Genomic DNA, 24,870 nt, shown 5'->3' with positions numbered 1-24,870 from the left:
TGTGTACCTGGATAAGAACAGAACATATACTAGTCAGGCAGGTTGGCTCAGTACGGGGCAGCTCAAGCACAGCGCTCTACAAAAGGACGGTACATTGTAAAAGCACAGAAGTTCGCTAGCTAGCTTAGCCGGTGCATCCTGTCATTATATGATTGTTATAGCACTCCACGACTGCAATAGTCCACTTAAGGTATTCCGTTAGCAGTTACATCATTTATAGTAGTCATACACTTCATATAATGGCTAGACAGATGTTGATACTTAATAATCATGTACACTGCTGTGCGCTACAACCCACCTCAGGCTCGTCTCTCATGATCTGGCCACATTATAACATTGCCAGAGGCATTTATCCATTGCCTTTTCAGAGAGGGCGCCATTGAGCCAGTAAACCTCCACGTTACAAACTGTGGTTATTATGGCAAGTGGAATCACATACAACATAAATACTGTTACACTCTGTCCACCTAACAAAAGTTTATTTTTTATTCTTATTTTAGCTTTGCTTCTTAACATCTCCCACTTTCTTTACACACACTGCCACACACTCTGTTCCCCTCAATAGCTTAATTTAATATCTGCACTCTGAAGCAAACACAGTCTGTAACTTTACTGCTGATGATGAGTAATGCTAATGAACCAGTCTGGGAAATGCTAAGGCATTATCTTGTAATTTGACAAGGGGAAAAAAAGGTAACAAAACTTTATAGATTTTAGATAATGAAGATTCGGTATAATTGCCTCTCAGCTATGCCAAGACTATGCAAAACTTTAGCAAAACTCAAAACCTTTAATTATTCATAATTATTCTTAACCATGGGAAGTCTCTGGGTTTATCTGTCAATGCATGGCCGCTGTGACCGCAGATACTTTGTTGTTTAAAATGAAGATAAAAAAAGACATTAATCAAGAAAATGGAACTGCACTATGCACTTACCGCTTATCTGGCTCAGATAGATTGCTGCATTAAATTCAACTCTCAGATTTTTATATGAGTGATGTATGATTGATTGATGTATATTGCAATAGATTATCTTTTCTCTCCCAAAAGCCTTAACATTATTTTAAAAGTTTTAGTGGATGAAATTTGCACAAAATGCTGCAGTTCATTAACAGCTGGCACACAGCCCGGTGCCTGGATGGTTATCAGTTTATGTCACGGAAGCACGATTCTTGCTAAGCCAATTATCAGTCTGTTCAGAACTAAGAAACTGTGAACACATCATTCAAAGACTAAAATGACCTTTAAAATAGTCTTCTTAAAATCCTAAATGATAAAATGCATAAAGCAGTGAAAGGAAGACCTTTTGGTGTAGTTGCTTGTTGCTTCACTGAAGCCCAGTTTCCCGCATGGCAACACACAAAGCTGGGACAGTTCAATAGCAGCAGAAAAAGAGAAATAGGCTTTATTATTTTGGGATGCGAGACCAAAAGCAAACAGTTGCTTATTTACACATTGAGCTGAAACAGATTGAAAGAGAAGCTGATGTTACAGATCAGATTCTGTAACAGTGAAAAATGGGTCTTTTTAGCAGCTAAATACTTCACTCTGTTAATGAGCTGATTGCTAACTTTGCATGTGGCCTGGTCCTGAGCAGGGGATTTTCCCTGAAAACACTGATCGGAGCTGTGAGACTGGAAGAAAAATGCAGCTGAAATCCAAAACAAAGCTAGAAGTTCTTATAAATATCAGGACAGTGTGAAATTGCAGCGCTGGGTGATTAGAGAGTACTGTGAGAAAATTGGCTCCCTTTTCAAAATTTTATAAGGCAGTGATTTAATTTATTTTCAGTGTTTTCAGTGTTAGCATAGTTGATAAAAAAAAATGGAGTGAGCCAGGGGAAACTTTCAGTTCGGGCAGACGCTAACAAACTAAAGTCGAAAAGTTTACCACTTTGATCTCTGGGAGCATTTACATTCAGTTTTATCATCTTGTTCGGGTCAGGATCCATCTCCGTCAAGTGTTACATGTTCAGGCACGACTGCTCCAGGCTTTGAATTGTAGTAGCCTGCTGTGCCTCTTACCCAGGGGAAATTTTCAATCTTAGGTGAGATCCCATCAATTTTCACAACATAGCAGAAATGGAAAAAAAAAAAAAAAAAAAAAGTGGCTTTTGGGAAAACAAAAACAAAACAAAAACCTTGCAACAGATTTAAGGATAGAATTGTTCCTTGGAAAGTCATGAGCGAGTACGCTCTGTAGTTTAGCCTGGACAGTGTGCATTTGTAGACATTGATACAGTAAATACCATTTGGGATAGGAGCATGTCTCAGTAATGGCGTGTTTAGTTCTTAGTCAACTCAGTGGATCCACTTTTACAGTGAATGCTTCATTTTGGAGAAGCAGTACATTCTGTTTGTACTCCCACACATTTGGCTGTCACAAACAGAGCTACACAGTGCAGATGGTATGAACCCTTGGGAGCCAAATCAGCAATCAGAAAGCATACTTATTGATTCGCTTTAACACAAGAAACACAAAAAGCAGATCAGAGGGAACGACTGGGGCAACTGGAGTGTTTAGTGGAGGGTATGGCTACCTTCAAATGAGCAGAGGTTCACAAAAGCACACGTTGCTCATGCACACACACTTTCTCAGACAAAACAAGCAGATGCCATCCTCTTCATTGTTTCTATGCTTTTTAAGCCACGCACTTGCTTTCTGCAAAAAATCAATTAAAACTGCTTCCTTTGCACATGGCACAAGTTGCCGAGACTGTATATGTGGCACATATGTAGATGCCAGTGTAGATTTGCGCTCTGTTCTGTGCCCATTTTGTAAGCTCTGCTGCATAATGGGTTTCTGAGCTTTACTGTAAATCTGTAAACTCTGATTTCCTGCTCAAAGTGTTTTCTTGTACTTTAGATCATTTGCAAGCATTTCATGTGAAAAGGTGGCCTGTTAACATTTTGATCATGAATTGTTTGCCAATTAAATGTGATAATTCACACTAAATCTGTCTTTATTTCTTAATCAAATACTCACCCCCTGTTCACTTTAAAGGAGGCTGTTAAGTGTTTGTAGTTTCATCTCTCGCAGAGAAACTGTTTCATTTTTGAAAAGCTGCAGGACTGAAACTGAGTGTGCTGTCATTGATACAGACCGCAACAAACAATAAAGCGTCTTCACATTACAACCATGTGTTTCACCTTCTAAGGCCTTTTCTTCAGAAACAACTCTTTGTGAAGGTTGTGTTCCAGATACTTACAGGCACTCCGTTTTTGTCAAGACTGGGCTAAACAGCACACAACAAACACAAGCAGTCATCTGTGAATGCATTTCAAACATATTGAGCCTACTGGCTCTGTCCATAGCACGACTAAAGCTCACTAATGAATGTTTATTTTATCTGTAACAGTAAATACAACACGTTGCAGTTTTGCTGGGAATTAGATTTTGGCCAGACAGTAATTTTCCCAACTTTGTGCTTCTTGTCGGGCAAACACTGGCTTAGACTTTTTGTGCAGGAATAATAATTTTACACTCTCTTCAGGCTTCTTAGGGCACTCATTATTTATAGCTACTGTATAATGAGTTTTCCAGTTTGCAGTGTTGTCTGAATGTATTGTGAGTATTGCTATACCTGCTATATTTGACTCAAATTATCCCACAATATCTCACAAAAAGTAATGCACAGCACACCCAAGCACTATATACATATATGCATACATACATATATACATATCATATATTGCAGTGAAGGAAAAATGGAAAAACCACTGCCTCTAACCATTTGTGTTTACTAAGCTGAGAAAATATGCCCGCTGTTACTTACATTTAACATAAAATATTTATATTTGTGGTTATTTAGCAGATGTTAACCTGTCCTGTTTTAATTTTACGTTTTAAATAAAAATGTTATTTAATTGATCCTGCTTTAATGGCACAGACAAATGACCCATGTAGTGTCTGTTTTTTCATTTTGCTATTTCATTATTGTTGTTTACAGTCTGTAAACTGGCTGTAATTTAAAGATTAACTTGAATTCTTCACAACTGTGGGGGTAACATAAAAATTAATAATCCTTTTTAGTTTCTTGAACACTGACAACATCTTTCAGATGACACTCAGCTGGCTGGAAACACTTCTTGTAGACGGCCAGCTCATGCACATTAGACTAATGCGTCTGAAAGAAAGGGTAATGTTGAGGAAATGTTGAAGCAAGCAGACCGGTTCATTATTTGGCATTTTACTTTAGGTGAATAGTTTTCTAATTGTATTAGGAATCCCATTAGCTTCTATATCAAATAATTGGCTCTCAGTGAAACTGTGTCTCAAACTTGGGTGCAGCTTGATGACTACATTTTCTTTTAAAGGTTTATGTGGATTTAAAGACAAGTGAGTATTCCACAGGAGGCGAAAGGAGTGCAGAGTGCTGCAGGTTGTAAAGGCACACAATCATACCTATGTTGGTCAGTTCTGCTTCATTCTTGACCTTGAAAATATAGTTTCATTACTAATTAACAACACAACTGTTCTGTGGTATAAGCAGAGAGTGACGCATATCAGCTGACATTTCCTCAGGTTGCATCGTTGTGGAATAGCTACTTCTGTTGTCCTTAGTGAAGCATTGTTCAAGAGTGCCATAGTGGAATTATAAAGAAAACTGATCCAGGTGCTGCAAAAGGATAATCTATGCATCTTCTTGTTTGGCTGGACTGCATGCTATAAATTAAAACTGTGTGTGTGTTTGACACAGGTGTGACCATGAAACTGATGGATGAGGTCGCGGGTATTGTGGCAGCCCGTCACTGCAACACCAATATTGTCACTGCCTCTGTGGATGCCATCAATTTCCATCGCAAGATCAAGAAAGGTGAGGATGACACAGAGAATACACTCAGCTTTAAATCACTGATACATACGAATATCCAGAGATGCAGGAAGCTGTTTCTACATGATTATTGCCTTTTTTTTCCCCCCTCGCCTTTTGACCATTGATGAACTGCACTTTCTAAAAACCCCGAGATGATAAAATGGAAAATCAAAAGAGTTTTTCAAATCAGCCTCGGGCGGTGCTGTTTTAAATCAAGTTAGCCAAAGGTAACAGCTGTAACACAGTTGCTATCCAAGGCTTGTTTTGTAGAGCTGCCACTACATCTGGAAAAACACATCATTGTTAATAATGACCCAGCTATTTTCCATTACCAAGCGTTTGTCTATTTATACTGTATTTGCTGTAAGCGCCTCTCAGTCTGAGAGATGCAGATTTCCAAATGAACTAATTCTAAGCCTCTAAATACCTTTATCCACATAGCCTTTGACAACATTTCAGTTGGAAAATGTGTCCGGTTGAACACTGGAGTATGGAATTTATTGCCAGGACGTCTTGGATAACAGAGTTTATCCTAAGTGCTTTAGAAACAGATAGAAGCAATTCTAAGAAGGCAGTAACATAATCTACTAAAAATACATGGCAGACATACACAGCCCTAGTTGGTATGATACACGTCTGGCAGTACAATATAACTGCAACCTCCTCCTCAGTTCAGTTCTGGCCTATTATAGCTCTTCATTATTCTCTTCGTGGTGTCTGTCTGTATTTGCTGTCAGGTGTTCCACCAAACCATTATAGGTTGTTATTTTGTCATTTTGTAGAATTTTAACACCTCAAAAGTGACTGAAAGCAGTCTTTTCAAAGAGATGTGTAGTGAACTTTAAATACTTTAATGGGTAACAGATTTTCTTGCCACAGTGTCTGTTATCTGTTCCTGTGGCTCCATTGTGTAATGGTTAACACACTCGTCTTACATGCAGATGGTCTCTAGTCTGAGACAGGGAGACGGGAGGAGATGCAAACCCAGCCTCAGTTGCTCATGAGCTGGTGTACTCCTAGTGCTGGTAAATGGGAGGATTGTGTCAGGAAGGGTATCTTGTATCAACTCTACGCCAAATCAAAGATGCATCTGAAATAAGGGAGCTACCCAACGTACCTTTAGTGTCTGTTATCTGTTGATGTGCTAAACATAATGTTGATATTTAGATGTTAAGTTATAATTTGAAAACAGTGTCTACCCACTGCTGAATAACTGAATATGGGCCAACAAAATGGAGATATTTCACAGCTCAGCTTGATTGTGCCAGGTCAGCTGTACAGTGCATGTACTTTTAAGCACAGTTTTATTCATGCAGCATAATTTGCTCAGTTCACTGTTTTTCTAAGACAGTTTGAACTATATAGACTGAGTGGCAGGATATGAGGGAGGGGACCTTTAAAACATTTAAAACCCGCCTTTAAGGAGTTTGAGGACCAGAAAACTGAACAGCACAGAGTGCTGGAGATCCATGGCCACATCTTTCATCTGCCCCTAGTTGTTATCTTCATCTGTCCTCACAGTTTAGTTGGTGCTGACATGATTTCCCGTGGCTTCACACTAACTTAGGGGTTATGTCACTTGTAGACTTCTCATTTTTGCTTTAGCTGGTCATACAAAAAAAAAAAAAATCTTAATAGGTGAGTTGAGGGAAATGATTGACAAGTATCAAAACAAAAAGGCATTAGCATTATTGACTATTTATTTTGTCATTTGATTATGCATTTTCTTCTTGCTTCTGTCTCTTTAGCCAACTGAATGCTCCCAAATATTTGGCACTACCACATCAACCTCTGCCATGTAGATATATAAAGTAACAGGCACATCTGGACAGCTTAATTTTAATTGCAGTATTATGCTGTTGAAGCATTACATAAACTGACCCTTCTGCAGTCCTACTGGATGATACCTGAGAGGAAGGTGGACTTTTTCCTTAAAGCATCCCCTGATGCTAAAAAATGTAATGGTATAAAAATGTTTAAATAATGATTATGACATTTCAAACCCGTGTGAAGACAGACAGACAAAATGGCCATTAAATAAAAGAAGTGGAAGGTTAAGACCCAGAACATTAAACAGACTGAGGTTTGCTTATGGGTCTTTGGAGGTCCTGCTTTGACTAGCCTCAGCAGTCCACCTTTCTAAGTGTACAGAATATCAGTCGCATTGGGCTCAGCAGCTCAAAGATCAGTTTAGAATGAAAAATCACAGAGACATAAAAGAAGACTAGAACTATAGAAAAATGGTCTTAATAGTTTAAATATTGAGAATTGTTAGGCACTGATGATATACAGTCAGTGAGGTACTGGTCATTGATAGGAGAGTTCAGGCAGTGGTCTTCTGTGTGATCCATTATAGCAAAACAACCAGAGGTACAAATAATGAGAAGAAAGGCATAAAACTTCAAAAGGTTGGATGAAAGGACATTTCAGGGACAGGGAATGGAGTGCTGAGATGGTGAGAGTGAAAGTGTGAGAGAGAATAAAAAATAAAAGGAACAGTTTTTCCACTGTGAAAGTCATTGTTGTTTATTAATTGTACATTTCTTTTTATTGAAAGCATGATTTGGAAAAAAAGAAGCTGACATTTCTATGTACTCTTTGCCTGAAGAAAAAACTGACCTGTGGAATGACACTGAGAACGTGCTTTTGTCTTCACACTGAAATCTACGGTTTAAATGGAAATGTAGTGGAGCTTTGATCATGTTAAATTCATTTTTTACAATGTGTTAATGCTATTTATCCGTCCGTAAAAAGACTAGTAAAAAAGCCTAGACTCTGTGGAACTAAAATAACAAGTCTGTTGCTGTGTGGTATTATGTTCCCAGCTTAGTGCATACAGCACTGAGCTGGATGTAGACTGGGTACCTTCATCACAGCAGATTAGCTTTATCAGCTCCTCAGACGTCAGACTCTGCCAGTTGTTTTTGTTGGCTGACCTCCAGTGCTGCACAAGTCAGGATCCACATTCTGCATTAATCTGAAGGTCTTCAAAATCACCCATCATCAAGACTAATTTCTGCGTAATGTCACTGAGCAGAGGTCGTTTCACTGAGCCTAATAATTCTTAGTAAGAGATAGTTTATCTAAATGAGACGTGACATGTAAAGGTCAGTCGACAAGGAAGAAATGAAATGGTTTAAATGTATGGTCTGGATTATCAGGTGCACTGGAAAGACCAAGTCTTACATTGTCAGACCACAGTTATTGCACTTTAATACCTGTTTACAGTTTCCCACTCATTTGGATTTTCCTGATCACCTTGATGCCATTTCTTAATCAGAATCAGAATCAGAATCAGAATCAGAATACTTTATTGATCCCAAAGGGAAATTACTATTGTTACAGCTGCAACCGTTTCATTTAAACGAGTAAACCTAAAACACAATAACATACACTAAAGGCATAAAAGTATAAAGACTAAAGAGATATTTTGACTATGTACACATCTAAATCTATACACATATGAAAACTGTGAGTGCAAAAATGTACTGAGCATGCAAGGTTACTGACAATGATGGTGTAATCTCAAAGTACTTATCTTAACATATAAAGAAAATCAAAAAAGTTGAATTTTCTCCACTCTACAGAAAACGCCCTGAATGTGATGTGACTGTCAGCCAAGTGAAACTCACGAAATTTGAAAATTGAATTGAATTGACTTCGATTTTACTTTCATAGCGCCAAATTACAACAAACAGCCATCTCAAGGCATTTTATATTGTAAAGTAAAAACTATACAATAGTTACGGTCAAAATGCAATGATAATAATTATAGTTTAACATTAAAAATATCATTTTGAATAAAGAGTTTGCTGGTGAATTAACATGATAGAAACAAAAAATTATTTTGGTAATTACCAGTACTGTTAATTTACTGCAGCTGTGCCGTAAACTTTACTCTGGGTGGTGGTCTAATAAATTTAAGCATTTAAGCACTGTATATTGTTGTTAGTAGTTTTAGTTTTTAGATATTTTTCCATGTCATAAAATTTGTCTAATGTATTATTTTCTCCTTTCTCTACCTTTGCTGAACCTGTGTCATTTTACATTTCCTTGCTGTGACCATTTTGTTTTTTTTTACCCTCAGGACTACAGTCTAAGGCTTTCTTTCTGAGGACATTTGTAAAATGACCATGAAACACAAAAAAGTTGCTTTTTAGTGCCTTCTAAAATAACTACTTTATAAACTTAGTCAACATAAAACTATTTGGATAAAGAAGTTTCATGGTCATGGTTAGGGTACAGAAATGTGCATCACTGTCACCATAATAAGAAAGGCTGGGGACTTTCTGTGTGGAGTTTGCATATTCTCCCTGTTCCTGCGTGTGTTTTCTCTCCAGGTACTCTGGCTTCCTCCCACAGTTCAAATACATGTATATTAGGATAACTGGCTATTCTAAATTGGCCATAGGTGTGAATGTGAGCATGAATGCTTGTCTGTCTCTTTGTGTCAGCCAAGTGATAGCCTGACTATCTGTCCAGGGTGTGCATGGCCTCTCAACCTGTCACAGCTGGGTTATGCTTCAGGCCCTCTTGATCCTGAATTGCATAAGAAATGGATGGATGGATGGATGGATGGATGGATAGATGGATGGGCTAGGGTAACAAACTAGTGCTTACCGGTTATTGACTCTATAAGCATATCTTTTGACAACAAAAGTTTGCTTGTCATAAAAACCAAACTCAAACTGCCATGAATTTTTCAGAGTATCCTGCATGAATACGAGCTCTGTAACTGAACAACAGACAAGTCTAATTCTCGTAGTATTCTTGCACTGTTGTCATAATGTCAGAGGGGTTTGCAGCTCATACACTGATAAAAGCCTTTTTTCCCCCATTTTTTATGTGCATCATTTATTATTTAGGACTTTGACTATTTTATAAGATCTCAGTCATATACTTGCAATCTGTTTCTGACTGCAGGAGTAACACCTTCTTTCCTAGTCTCTATGGCAACTGCAGTAATATTACAGTACAGGCACATCAAAGAGAATGAAGAAATACATCAACAATGCTCTGAACTATTATTTGACAACTTTTTTCCACCTCACTGCAGTGACAAAAGCTGGAGAGAGCACATTTTTGAGTGAAACACATTGGACTGCTGTATCCGAGAAAATGCAGCTTCATTATTGCTTCAGTATTAGCTTCCAGCCAGAGGTCGCTGGCCTGTCTCGAGAAGTCCCTGACGCAATAAAGTGCTGTAGACTGCAAGAACAGATCTTAGATTTTCCTCTGCTGATTTTGTGTTGAGGTCATATTCAGTTTACCTACAGGTATTTAGTTTGAATATAATTACATTGTTCAAAGTGAGTGTTGTGGTGTTTACCAGTAGTTTTCAGATCATTTTTTGAGGTGGCAGTTGGAATGCAGCGTTTGTGTGAAAACCTGACAAGTTTTGCAACTTATTTTTTTTCACCCTCATAAAACTCAGTTTACTTAAAGGACCAAATGAAACCTTAAACTAACTGTTTAGTCTGAGAAATGGCAGAAGTGCTCTCAGGAAAATGTTGTGTTAAATGTAAAGCTTCTAAAAGATTTTTAGAAGGATTATTTTTTTTAACTTACTGGAAGAAAAATGTCTCTAAATGGCAACATACTTATGTTTATTTAAAAACACTGAAAACCAGAGTACTACATATCAATTTTCCTCTTCTTCCCAAGGATGTGTGGTGACGGTGACGGGACGACTCACATTCGTCAGTAACAAATCTATGGAAATTGAGGTGTTGGTAGATGCTTCCTCACTGGTGGAGGCAGAGAAGGGGAAATATCGTGCCGTCTCAGCTTTCTTCACCTTCATCTCCCTGGACAAGGACAATAAGCCCCTGCCTGTCCCTCCCCTCAAGGTTGGTATCATCAAGTCTCCTTCTAACGTCTGCCTGTCTGTTACAAAGTACTTAGAGTACAGAGGTCTTACAAAGGTTAACAGTCAAATATCTTGTTTTTTATGTGTCAAGCCTGTTTTTTTTAACAGCATTTTAATGATGAAAACTATCAGGTTATGGATTTTATTGTGTTTTTGCAGAGATATCATCTTTTAAAGGCTGGTTATTTTTAGCCTGGTCTCTTCTCACTGCTGATAACATTTCCATTAGTAGCTTTTCTTCTTCATGACATGTAAAATGGCCATTGAAAGATTGGATCAGCTGAGATGCAGTGGAAAGGATGCTTTGCAGTGATTGGGGGTTATAGAATTACCCAGCCAGAGAAAGTATATTGATGCTTTTAGAAGCCTTTATTTATAGAAGAGGTTAGGTTGGGTCAGACTGATCTTTGATCTAGAACCACTGTAAAATTTTCTTTTCACGACAGCTGAAAAAAAATCTAATATAAGGAAAATTTTAACAATACATAATACTTTTAAGGTTATATATTAAGAAGTGTCTTCAGTTTCTTCACGTTTTTCCCTGAGTAAAATTCCTTCAGTCAATAACAGACAGAATTTTTGGAAAGCCCAAAGACAATGCCCTTTATTTGGGAATTTTACCTGCAAGTCTCTTTACAAAGCATTCAATTCCTCGCAGTATTTGGGCATTTTCCTTGAGCAGTGAGCAGGGCTGAATGGTATTATTCCCACAACATCTCTGGGATGAGTCCGTCTGACTCAGCACTTACTGTCAGCATGTAAAGACTCCATGCTTACCTGCAGACAGGAGAGAGATGCCTGCTGTTTGTTCTGGCTCTGCAACACATAACGATCCAAATCCTGTTTTTATGCAAACACTGAGCTCATGGGCCATCTGTTTAAGTCAGCACATTTAAGTGCTTTTCCTGATAACATTCAACCTGATTCTCACTGTGACGATCCATTTAAAACTCATCCAATATTTGTGTGAGATGAGAAATCATCTTTTTGCGATTTTATACAAGAGAGGAGCCTTTAAAATCATATTCCAAACACTGCAGTGCAGTTAGTGTTACTGCTAACATTATTTTCAAATGTCACAATCAAGCTTTTCTCTCATTGTTTTGTAACCCAATTCAAATTCTAACTAATGTTTTGTATGAGTTGTTTTTAAATGATGTTCTCAATGGTATGAACCACTTTCTTGATTTGGTAATGTTACTATTAGCTTTGTTTTTTTCTCGAGAAAAGTCCACAACAATGATACGAGGTAGGTGGGCATTATCAAATTTGACAGACCAGTAGCAGGTCGTTATTCTTTCAACTGCACACTTGTACAAAATTTACAGCGTTTGCAGCAGGTCTAATAATTAAACTAGAAGTAGGTATGCGCTAAAAGTGAAGCCCAGGCAGATATACTAGCAACATAAGAATAAAGAAGAAGAACAAATGCCATAATAATAAGTAATAATAGAAATAATAAACCATGGATTGTTGAAAATAATACATGTATTCTACAAAAGGCAGTTTAACTCCCCTTAATATCCCAACAGGAATATGGTGTACGACACCATGTCCTTCCGTGTTTCAAGTACACGAGCGTGTAATAAGAAATTTGCAGGAAAAAAGCTGGTGTGGTTGAAAGTGAAGCGTGAAAAAGGATTGTTATAGGTGTGTTGTCATGTCACAAGTGCTGCAATGACTCATTTGACCATAAACATTCAGCCACAGTTGAAGGTGCAGTATTAGCCTTTAAAACGCATAGTGCATTTATATGAGACTTCTCTGATGATGCCCCTGCAGATAGAAGTGTGCATCAAATGCATGTCCCCTTTGGTTGGCCTTTTCAGAAGTGCCTATCAGTGCCCTGATTTCCATTTCACACAGCCTGCGTTTGGTTTGCCCATTGTCTACCTTTCCCTCCATGCATACATTACCTGGTTTTCTGCCTCACATAAGCTGCTCATTGCTTTTGTTTCAGTAGCGGGGAATTGTACCAGTGATTAGACTCATTGTAATTTCTCTTCAGACCTCAATTTTATCAAAAGAGAGGCTAAAAAATCTCCCGGTGATTTTAATAATTCATCCTCAACACTATAAATGGAAAACTAAATGGAGCCTAGGCTGCCAGGGATCTGATGTAGCATGTCAAATAAACAAGGGCAGGGCAGAAGAGAAATGTGTGTGTGTGTGCGTGTGTGTGTGCGTGTGTGTGTGTATGTGTGTGTGTTATGAAGAAAATGCGTGTACACAAATACAAGCCCCTTATGTGTAGGTCTGTATGTGTTAGAATGAGCATTGCGTGTGTATTGCTGGAACAGATCATTCAGCACAAATTCGTGTGTTTATTTATATGAGCAGGAGGAGGAGGACAAGGCTCAATTGGTGCTATTTCTGGCTTTATGTTTACTGGGGGCATAAACAAAAGATGAGATTGACTCTGACTCTATTGATGGCAGTAAACCATTTTATAATTGTTGGTCCTTGGTGTGTAAAAGAGAAACGTCATATGCAGGAAATGAGGTTTAACACATCAGTCCAATTAACACCCAAATTTTCCCTAACAGGAGTGATGGGACTGTGGGGGTTGGAAAGACAGTAATCATATCAAGTAACATCGTAAGTCACATGATAGTGAGCAGAACAAATTAAAATTGAAAGACGGGGAGGCTAAATGTTTTTGTGCATCCAGCCTCCATCGTTCCATTTCAATCACATAAAAGAATCTTGTGCCAAAGTCCCGAGCCATCCCTCATTTCTTTATATTTTCTTTATAATCCAGACTGTCTTGTTTTCTTTTTTAAAGTGGTCTTGAGCAACAGTTCTCCAGGCTTTCTGAAGATCGTTCAAATTTTTTTCTTTGTACTTTGGCTGCTCTTTCACACATTTTCAGTTGAGTCCTTGTACCTGATCATTTTAAGAGAAATATTTTTTTGTTTGGTAGCTTGACCTATAAACACTGACCTATGAATCATTCAAGCATATTAAAGCATCTAACTCATGGGATGAACCAGTGTTGTAACTACACCTAACAGACAACTTAGCAAAGAAGCTATTTTAAATGGTATCTTTAGGCACTTTGTTACTAGCAGCCTGCACCAACAACAAATTCAGGAGAGAGGTACAACAGTGAGTGTCTGCAGCCATCTGTAAAACATAGTGGAGCCTCTGTCATGGTTTGGGGCTGCATTTCAGCCAGTGGTGTTGGGGATCTTGTCAAAATTGATGGAATGAAGCATGCAGAAAAATACTGTTAGATTTTGATCCAGCGTGCAATACCATCTGGGAAGAATCTGATTGGAAAAAAGTCACTTTTCAGCATGACAATGATCCCAAACAGAGCACCTATGCAGTAAAAGCATACCTGGATAGAAAAAAAAAAAAAACACAGTGAAACACTATCAGTCACGCATCGACCTCCCCAGAGCCCGGACCGCAACATTATTGAAACAGTGTGGGATAATTTCAGCAGAGAACGGAACAAAAGGCCGCCAACATCCAAAGAAGAGCTTTGAATGTCTTTCAAGGAGCCTGGAGAACTATTCCTGAAGACTACTTAAAGAAAATAAAAGAAAGCTGCCTCAGAGGTTTCAGGCTGTGCTGAAGAATAAAGGTGTTCATACCAAATACTGACTTTTAAGCTCATTAGAATTGCACAAACTCTGTTTTTGGCTTATATGCTGAACTTCCGCGTATGTTTGCACATTTGAATAACGCTGCACTAATTTCCCATTTTCCTAACAAAATATAAAGAAATGAGGGGTGGCTCAAGACTTTTGCACAGTACTATACAAAATAGTACCAGAAACACTGTTATTTACTGTTTACTGTTTCTTTATTAAAGATCCTCCAGAGAACTAAAGACTTTTATTTTCTGAGCTACAGTAACCTGAAAGGATGATTAGACAAAATGTGTCTCACAGTTAGCAGTTAACCTTGAAGCAGCCGCTCTGTCTAAACATAAAATCTATCTCCCAGTGCCCAACAGCATGACAGGTTGTGTTTTTACCGAGTGTTACATATACTGCTTTAGTCAACAAAGTCACTGTATCAGGCTAAAAATGCTCCTTCCTGTACTTGATGTGACCTTTAGAGATGGGTAATTTTGTTACGTATGAAAATAGCAAACCTTGTTGGTTTTTAATGTTTTCACTGAGGTAAAAAACCTTGTTGGGCTTGGCAGGAAATTTAATCAAACATCATTTCCCAAAAATACTAAACTTCTTTCCTCTCATACCTTTAATCTTCTAATACTTCATAGCCCTTTTCAACAGGGAATACTGAAAATTCTTATTATAAATATTATAAATCAAACAAACAGTCTTCTCTGTTTCTCTGTTATGTACTCTGGGTGCACATTGTTTTGCCAGGAATGTTGCAAATGAGGAGACTTTTGTGCATGCAAGTAGACTTAAAACAGACTTTATGTACTGTTACATAAATTGCGTCACTTTAAGGCAGTCTGATCAAAGTGTCTGCCTGCTGTAAATTGTTAAAATGCATGTCAGTGATACTCAACTTTACTCTTTCAGAACTAAATAATAATAATAGTAATTACTAAAGCTGTCCTCTGTTCCACATCTTTATGGAAGTCCATATCAAGACTTTTCTCAGTCTATGCTGAGCCTCATATAAAATAAAGAATAACAATTACATTCAGTCTTACAAAATCTTGTGCTGTGGACATTGGAACAACTTAATTATATTATGTCAACTGGTAACATATGATTTAATTATGTTTTTATTTTTAATTAATAAGTCAGATCAACCCAAAAAATTTAAGTTACACACAATGCCCAATAATTGAAACTTGACTTGCATGTTTTCACTTAAATTAAAATGGCAAGTTAAGGGAACAGTTGATAGAAATCCAACAAATATACCACCGTCACTAAAGTAGAAAACTGAGTGAGAATCATTTAAAACATCGCATTACCTATAACTCAAATATTAATCTGGTCACTCCTGGTAGTGTGAGATGTTATCTGCAGCCCATTCAGGTGGCACAAGAAGGTTTGCCTCTTCTTGTGATGGCATGTATGGATGTGCCATCCTGGATGAGCTTGACTACCTGTGCGGCCTGAATGGACTGCAGATACCATCTCGTGCTTCCATTGATGACAAGGACACTAGTAAAAGTAAAATTAGAGAACAGTCAATCAGGAGGGATAAGAAGAGAGCAATGCTCTTTGACCACCACCTATCCTGTCTCTCCTCTCAGCCCCAACAGGTCGCGACAGATGACTGCCCCTCCCTGAGGCTGGGTAGTGTATATTATGAGATTATATTCTACATTATTTTGTTTTGTCTCTGATTTTTTTTTTGTTCTCAACATTATCTATTCATAAAAAACCAAACTCCTCTTTCATGTTTATATCATAACTGGTGGCCTTTCATTCATTTAGTGATGTTTAAATTTAAACTGAAAGCACTCTTGAAAGCTCAGACCTACACTTATTACATTTTCATGATGCTGTGGCAGCTTTTGCCCCAGTTGAGCTCTATAAATAGTCTGATTGAAATGACTTCTGCTATTTTTGACTGCAGGTGCTTTCCCTCCCATTTTCTCATCCTTGATTTCTTGCCAATGAGCTCAGTGCAATCACTATTTTTAGATTTTTCTCTTTCAGCTCACTGGGGAGTTAGGGATGGTGGGAGTGTGTGTATGTGTGTAGATGGGTTGTCACGAATGTTAGCATACTGTGGGTCATGCTGAAGTGGGGCATGAGGACAGCAGGAGCAGGGAGGATGTTGGGGAATGCCTTGCCTCTCTGTAGCAGTAATCTTGAAAATGAACTACTGAAGTGCACTGTATGTACATGCTAGACCAGGATAGAAATAATCAATGCCTAGAAGAGCCGCTGACCAGTGCATTTCTGATTAATTTCATGGTTTTAACAGTTTTCTAGCCTCAGTTACAAAAATGGAAGGTTAGCTTTTGCGCAGCCACTGGTCATTACATACTGGTCTGTTATATCAGCTCTTAGTAGAAGAACACGGTTACACTAAGCTAAGTCCAGAGTGTGGATGTGAGATAGAAATGAATGAAAAGTGCATTGTTATTTAAGTGTTTAATAAGTCCATTCATCCCCACTGAACAAACTGAAGCTGTGTGTGTGTGTGTGATTGTTTTTCTATATCTCCCTACTTCTTGCCTTCTTCTGTTCCACCTTTCCTTCCATCTCTCCTCCTTCCTGCTTTTCCATCTCCCCTCCTTTCTTGCTGGCAAAGACTCAGCTGGCCTCCCTTGACACAAAAACAAGCCTGGTCGCCATGGCAACCTCCTGTAGTCCACATGAAGTGATGCTCGTTTATTTTTAGATGCCTCCCATTTAAGACAATCAGAAACGTGTTAACGGGTACACCCGTTAAACGTGACACACAGACTGATGTCATCACACATCAGTCTGTGAATCTGTACGGCGCTGTTAAATGTGTACATCAGGGGTTTTCATTATACCTTATTAATATACACAGAAGTCAATAAATTTAGGATATTCACAGATGGAAATAATTATATTCAGTTCAGTGAAAAAAATCCAATTTTCTCTTTGACCAACAATACATGAGTTTGATATTTTTTGATTAAAGTTGTTCAGCTTTTATTTGTTAGCTTCCTATAAATACATGTCAGCATCTCCAGAGAGAAGAACAAAATGATAAGAAATCTTGCCTGTGATGTAATATTGTTGTGTTGTTGCTTTACTTTGAGATCAAATTCAAAATTAAATACTAAATCATAATGAAAAAGTAGTATTTTATTAAATTTAGGAGTAATTTAAGATATTTATGTCAGTAGTGGTTGGCACAGCATTCATAAAAAGCAGAAAACATGCACACACCTTGCTGTCTTATGTGTCTTATTAATAAAGGGGAGAGAATGCAAACTAGTTTGTACTGGTACAAAGTTCAGCATTCATAGTGTTTTAGTACTTTTGAATATCCTCAGTATTATTTGTAAATAAATGCTTCCTTTGCCACAGCTCACTGCAAATCACGTCTGCCTTGCTTACTTAAAAGCTGCGTTTGAGTATTGCATTCTTTCAATTACAGTAATCCCTCGCTACTTCGCAGACTCGCTGTTTCGCGGGTTTTCAATCAATATTAATGTAAAATATTTATCGCGTATTTTCGCTGTTTCGCGGGTTTTTGCAGTAGTCGTTCTTCACATGCGTAGTACGTGTTGTACAGTAATGTATATATTTGGTGTATAAGTGTGTGGGGAGGGTTTATAAAAACTTAAAATAGTGTATACCTACTAAAATAATGTATAAGTATTAAAATAAATATAGGGTCCCTACTTCGCGGATTTTCACTTATCGCGGGTGGTCCTGGAATGGTGGTCCTCACAATGATAAGTGAGGGATTACTGTAAACCTTTTACAAAGTATACAAATGCAAAACTGTCTAAATTGTTACATAGGTAGCAACTGAGGCTAATCACTTTCAGATCTGACACTTTAGTCAGAAAGAATTTGAAAAAAAAAAATGAAAGTGCTTTTTTTTCCACCTCAAAGTTGCTGGATCATTTTCTGATATTACAGCAGAAAGTTCAGTATCATTAGGGTCATTGTGCAAGTGTTCAGTTGTTTTACTCTTAAGTAAACAGTTAAAAATCTGACTGATTCTGTATACTTCAGGTTCTTCATGCACTTGTGCATCATTGCTATTTCTAAAGCTTTGATGAAGTCCAGAAGAAACTGGCTTGTCGACATTATCAGATAACTACAGAGAAAAAAACTGAAATGAGTAACTGAATAGATCCATTGGAAGAGCTCCTTTCACCATCCAGAAAAGCCTGGCTGATATAAAAGGGTTCATTTTATGTCTAAAAATGAAATACCTTTCAGCTTTGTTTAAAATGTCATCCTTTGTGTATATCTCTCAGTCCCTCTTTCACACACAGATATATAGGTTAGTATCCAGGCTCATTCCAGTCCAGATGGCTATTATTTGTCTTGTGCTGGCTGCTTACCTTTATATAGTGACATTTGCCAGTGCCACTGATGCCCCTTTCCCACTCTACTAACAGCTCGTGCCAACACAAAGCAACCCACCTGGCATTTTGCTGGCATTGTCTGAGTTAATCTCTTTTACAAGTATTATCCCAGTTCCCTGTTTACACCATATTGGTTTGTCACACTCCATTCAACTGTCCACCTAGTGGACCTAATTAACAACAGGTGAAACATCTGTTTTTCTTGGCCATTTGACCCAATCAGCCAAGGTTCTGAGGTGTGACATTATCTCAGTGGAGAACTTTAATACTAATGTTTCTTCTTCTTCATCTTCTTCTTTTGACCGTTCCCTTTAGGGGTCGCCACAGCAGATCACAGCAGCTTGTTAAGTCATTGATGATCGAAGCTGATGATCAGTCAGCATAAGACTTTGTCTTATGACTACAGACTGGGAGGTACGGTATAGGCCAGATGATTACCCAAACCATAATCAACTGTTGAACCCGGCCCAGGTGTCCTAGCAGCCGAGGGTTGGTGGAGGACCTGCCTCTAAAACACAGGAAAGGATAAAGGAAAGGTTAAACACATGACAAGAATGGGGAAGGCCAGCGGGGTCCATGACAGAAATGCCATTTGAATTATTTGTAACATATTCTTGTTCCACAAGGGATAAATTATAATCACAATCAAATTTTTGTTTGTTCAGTACTTTGGTTTATAGACAGAATATATGGGAAACTAAAGACAATCCCCTTAACTTTCAGTTGTATTTGGACTTTTTTTTTTTTTTTTAGCATTTACATGATCACAGCAGTCTCATCTTGTGTGGCTGTAGACCGAGTCTGGCAAAAAGACAAGCTGAAGCCATGTATCACTTTTATTGCAAAGATAAACATGCACTAAACTCTTGTGCTTTGTCTTATTTTCATATGATAAAACAGCCACATTCAGTATAATTTCTTATTCACTATTGCATAAATTGTTGAAGTGGATATAAATTACATTTTAAAAAAAATTGCCAAAATATGACCTATCACCCACATAAATGGCAAGGCCAATTTTTTTTTTTTTTTTTTTGTCTGAGCCAGATGCCACTGAGGTTGTGGTTATAAATCAGAAACCAGTTTTTGCCTTCATGGTACAGTATACCTGAGTTGAGTGATTTTCACTTTTTGTTGTTGCCTGAAATATAAAAAGCAGTTGGGGTAAAGGCATTTGACTTAAAGACACAATATAACAAGCATGCTGGTTTTTGCAAGGATGGTTCTGCTTTAAGAGTTTTCAGTAGTGATCTTGTGTAATAATGTTATTCTGTATGTATGGACAGATGTATAAATTGTTGTTATTATTGTTAATTACTGACTAATAAGTGATACGGCTGAAATAAAAACCATGATTGAAAAAGTTAGTTTGTTTGGTTAGGTGAGCTAAAAGTACACATTGGCAAATAGAAAACAGAAATCAATTAATGCATTAAAAAACATTCATTTAATTAGTTAAAATCTATTTCAAGCTGAGCAGGAGAAATTGCACATTAAAAAAATGTTAAATTATACTGCAACAACCTTTGGTATGTTAATAGTCAATGCTTACATAAATCTCTTCTTCAGCCAGACAGCGAGTCGCACATTTTTCCTGCCAGAATCGTTTTTTTTAGCTGTCATTCTCAGTCATCAGCTATGATTCATCTCCAGCAGCAGTCAGGTAGACAGTTTCTTTTAGCTGGTTTGTTAATCAACTCAGCTCAAGCTGTACATCATTATGGCTTTGAAAAAAAGCCATTAAGAAAATTAAGAATTGTACAGTTTTCATTATTATCCTAAAATAGTAAAACAAAAACTATAGTAATTAAATAATATAGTTTTAAAATTCATATTACCTTTTTTTAGGGTTCCATTTGGTCAAAACTAGTTTCACCATCTTAACATCTTTTTTGCTTTGATTTTATGGCTGCAGTTCTTCAGACCTTCTGATTTTGTGGTAGTGATGACATAATTTCCAGCAAATTTTGTGTTAAATTAATAACTAATGTCTTTGGATTATCCTGTTAAACAAGGATGATTTATAAACCTCTAATCAGTGTTAGGATCATTAATCACCTTGTTGGAAGTTAGTTCGATAATGCTGTAATGCAGCTCCCTGCACAGTTTGTTTCTTACAATCCAGTTGGAAGTGTTAACTGCATAGAGTTGGATGCTTCTTTCTCATTAATGCACTCAGGGAATTGTTTGGCTAGAGAGAAGCTTGCCACAGAGTTAGACAAAAAGAATTATTACATTATAGGTCATGTTTGTGTAGTTGTCTGCCATGTCTGCCAACATGGAAATAGGCAACCATTTGTAACCACCTTCATATTTCTTTATAAATTATAAAAATTATTTAACTGAGTAACTGTGACTTAGAATGGTCAGATATCAACTAAATCAAATTTAATCAAATTCATTAGTTATAGAGTATACAGTTAATTCAGCAGATATGTCAGAAATATGTGGAAAAACTCAATTAAAATGATAATTCCATGTATTTGATATTATCTGGAACTTAGTTTTAGCTGCATCTTTGTAGAATGCAAATACATATAATATGCTAATTTTTAGCCACCAAAAAGATACCAGCTAAGAAGCTACAGATACTGCTGGAACTTTTGCAGCGACACTTAAGTATAGCAATGTTTGCAACATATTCATAAAAAAACAGAAAATATTCCTACAACGTAGTGGGGCTTTTATTTATTTATTTTTATTTAGTCCAATATTTCTTCATTTAAAGTAGCCTGGATTCCTGTTGTTTTGTTTGTTTGTTTGTTTTGCTGGTAACTGCTGGCCCTAACTATTTAATTTTATTGTTATTTGTATTTCTATCATTGGATTATGGAACAATTAACAAACTATAGTAGTAGTAGTAGTAGTAGTAGTAGTAGTAGTGGTACTAAACTACAGACCTTGAACTTTCTGAAAGGATGGGAACATCTAATACAAAGTGGAACGATGGGATTAATGTTGTTCAACAATGCATGCATGCATGTGACTAGTGCAGTCTCAGGGATCTCAGTGTAATAATTTTATATTTGGCTGTTGTTTGGGAAGGTAAGGCAATGGTTAAGCTTGTATAGCATTGGTTCTCCCCCCATCTGGTTCTGTAGCTCATGGTGAAAGCATCTCAACCAGTGATGACTTACATATCTAAATACATGCACCTCATATAAATTATTGACATTTTTATTCATGTATTTAATTTTGGCGGGGGGGTTTGTTTGCAGCCTATTCACCCACCTGTGTACATATTCTGACTTAATGCAACTACATTAATGTTTTTGTATCAGAGGATGTGCCATGTTTCGCGTCATCTGTACAGATGTACAGTATGTGGGTGTACGTAGGCATTCAGTATTTGGTGGATAAATTTACATTATTTTATTATCATTTTGAACTTGTTAGTTTCTTGGTTATATTACATGATGAGCAGATACAGGACTGTGGATGTGTGTATGTACTGTATGTTATATGTGTGTATACAACTTGTTCTCTCTCTCTCTCACTTGCTCACTCTCTTTTTTGAAAGTCAATGAACTGGAATTATCCATTACTTTCAGCTGAATGGCAAAAGCAAAACTGACTGAGCAGTATGTTGACTGTTATATAACTGGCATACAACAAACATACCAATATTACAGCTGTATGCTCCTGAACCTGTTCTACAGATAAGATATTCCCACTGGTGTTGTGTTTGCAGCTCAGCGCCACTGTTTTAATATTCTCCTCACATTTGAGTAATGACCCCCCTGGGCTTGTCCCTGGCATGATGTTTTGTCATATTTGTTACCACCCTGCTCTCTCCTTAAATTTAAGGTGCCATCTGTCAGCTTTGCACCCTGTTTGTGTGAGTGGCAGGTGCTCTTGAATCTGCCAACCAAACTGGTGTGTACACAGCAAAGAGCCTCCATCAGAACATGTCATTAGCTCTAGCATTCACTTAAAGTCCACTTTACATACAAAATGCAAGCATGTTCACATACCTGCTTTGTTACAGCACTGTGCAGGTAAAGGAGTGGGAAATCAGTTAGCACCATCAAAGAAAGTGTTGACATGGTCATTGGTTGTGGCATTGTTGCAAGTCATGAGGTTGCCCAGCAGTCTAATTAAACTGTACAGACTATTAAGTGCTTACTCGCATACATCCACAGCCACACTGCGCTTCACTACATTTGATGCTAAAGTGAAAAAAAAATAAAAATTCAGAATTAAAAGTGCTGTACAGAATAAAACAGTGTAAAAGTGATTCATAACAGCTGTAAATCTAGCGTGATCTTTCCAGATCCCTGCAGTATCAATAATACTTCACCCCCTACCACACCCTACTACAGTATGAAATGTTGGGCCAAGGTTGGTCATCAGGTGGTTTCACAAGATGAGAGGCCACCACTCAAAACAAATTACAGGAATTGCCCTCTATGTACTTTTACTGCATTATTTACTTAATTATCAACTTGTGTTTAAGTCCATGAGTAGCGGATGTTGCTGTGACCAGAAAATGGATTCATGGACAACCTGATCAGCTGACTCATCACCATTCATCAGTCTTGCTATTAGTGTTGCAGCAATACAAAATGTGTTGTAGGTGATAGATACATTCACATAACTTTAAAATGTAGAACTTTCATATGTGTCAGTGTCCTGCAAATGTCTTGCAAAGCTCCACATGTGGTGCCACTCACCTTCACTTAAATGCATTCTTCTGCATATATCTTGTATATAATGCTGGCCATTTACAAGCCTAGAGTCACACTCATTTGTTCTATATTTCCCCTAGAAGATGAAAGGTGGTTTCAACAGCACTGTCAAGTCAAATAGATCAGAGCTTCATGCCCACAGTTAATATAATAATTGGAGGGGAAATATTCCAGTGTGGAGATGATAAATGTGTCTGAAAACAAATCTTGTTTGTTTTTTTTTCTCTAGATTGAGGGAGAGGAGGAGCAGAGACGTTTTGAAGAGGGCAAAGCACGATACCTCCAGAATAAAGCAAAGAGACTCTCAGATAAGACGCGTGGGCAGTGACACCGCCACTCAGATTTTACCACCTGCTGCAAGAATATATTAACCCCACACAACATACACTATGAAGGAAATGAAGTAAACCTTATTTTCTGCTTTGTGATTATTGCTTCCTGTTGAACCTGAATCTGTGTGTTTTTTTTTTTTTTCTGGTTCGAAACCAAACCATCCACATATTTGGAGAGATTTTTAATGATGTATGAAGGCTCCTTGATCGCTGTCTGTCTTCTGTCTGTGTGTAAAAGAGTATTACTTTGTTTGTTGAAGATCTTTCAGTATGAAGACTTAATTATCATGTCAGTGTAAAGTGATAGTCTGAGCACAGGGAAAATGATGAATAAGTGAGTGAGTAATGATGAATAAAAGATCCAAGCGCCAGTCTGGGGCTCTCTCGCCTTGTGTCCTTGCTAGTTTGATGATGATGATGATGTCATTGTCTTGGGCATGCCTTGGCACAGAGGGCACACGCTATCCATCTTTTCAGCACTGTGTCTTTCACAGAGAAATGAGGGGAGCTTGGGGGTTTTGACTCAACTTGCATCTCTCCCACATCCCCCTCCCTCTTCCTCTCTGCTCTCACCCTCCTTTGCCTGTCTGTCACACTATGCCTCACCATACTCTCCTTTCCCTCTCCTGCTTACAGTGTTTTCTCATCCATTTCCATTTTCTTGTAATGTTGCTTTCTTGCTCCTCAATTTCTCTCCATTTGCCCCTCTGCCTCCCATGATCCTTCTTGTAGCCATGCTGCTCTCTTTGTCTTTGGATGACATTTGAAGTTTTCTCGTTGTCTGATAAACAAACTGAACCGGAAAAAGGAAAAAAAAAAATGTCTCTATTACTGTCTTTCTATGTATCCTTGGTAAGTGCACAAGGTAAAATCAGAGAGATAAAATGGGCCACTGAGAAATCAATATCCATATGGCATGTCAAGACTGAACGCTGTGATCATTAACCAGCCATAAATACCATGGTATTACGTTTCTGTTTTGTTTTGTTTTTTTTTTAGTTTATTTTTTTGCATTTGATTTAAGCCTGACATTCTTATACCAGAGGTGTAAGTAAGCCTGCATTATGGATGGCAGGGACTAATTTAGGATCAAAACCAAAGTGAACTAAAACAGATTAAAGTCGACTGAATGAGCTCAGAGAGTGGCAAAGGTATAAACATGAGTAAAATGACTTTTTGTTTAGAC

The 24,870-nt window shown here is 37.6% G+C and overlaps 1 protein-coding gene across 4 annotated transcripts in view; it reads left to right on the top strand.

Moving 5' to 3' along the window:
• Nucleotides 1-24,055, top strand: part of acot7 (acyl-CoA thioesterase 7) — a 62,380-nt gene extending 38,325 nt beyond the window's left edge. For all 4 annotated transcript variants that reach the window (XM_030734679.1, XM_030734678.1, XM_030734677.1 and 1 more), the window contains 3 exons: nt 4,701-4,817; nt 10,482-10,666; nt 23,582-24,055. In XM_030734679.1, coding sequence (XP_030590539.1) covers nt 4,701-4,817; nt 10,482-10,666; nt 23,582-23,680 — 401 coding nt within the window. In that variant the 3' untranslated portion in view covers nt 23,681-24,055. The remainder of the gene's footprint in view (nt 1-4,700; nt 4,818-10,481; nt 10,667-23,581) is intronic.
• Nucleotides 24,056-24,870: the final 815 nt, after the last annotated feature.

Source organism: Archocentrus centrarchus, chromosome 7 (assembly GCF_007364275.1).
Source record: "Archocentrus centrarchus isolate MPI-CPG fArcCen1 chromosome 7, fArcCen1, whole genome shotgun sequence".
In the NCBI taxonomy this organism is placed as follows: domain Eukaryota; kingdom Metazoa; phylum Chordata; class Actinopteri; order Cichliformes; family Cichlidae; genus Archocentrus; species Archocentrus centrarchus.
Note: the sequence above shows the minus strand (reverse complement) of the source record. Positions and strands in the feature narration are given on the sequence as shown.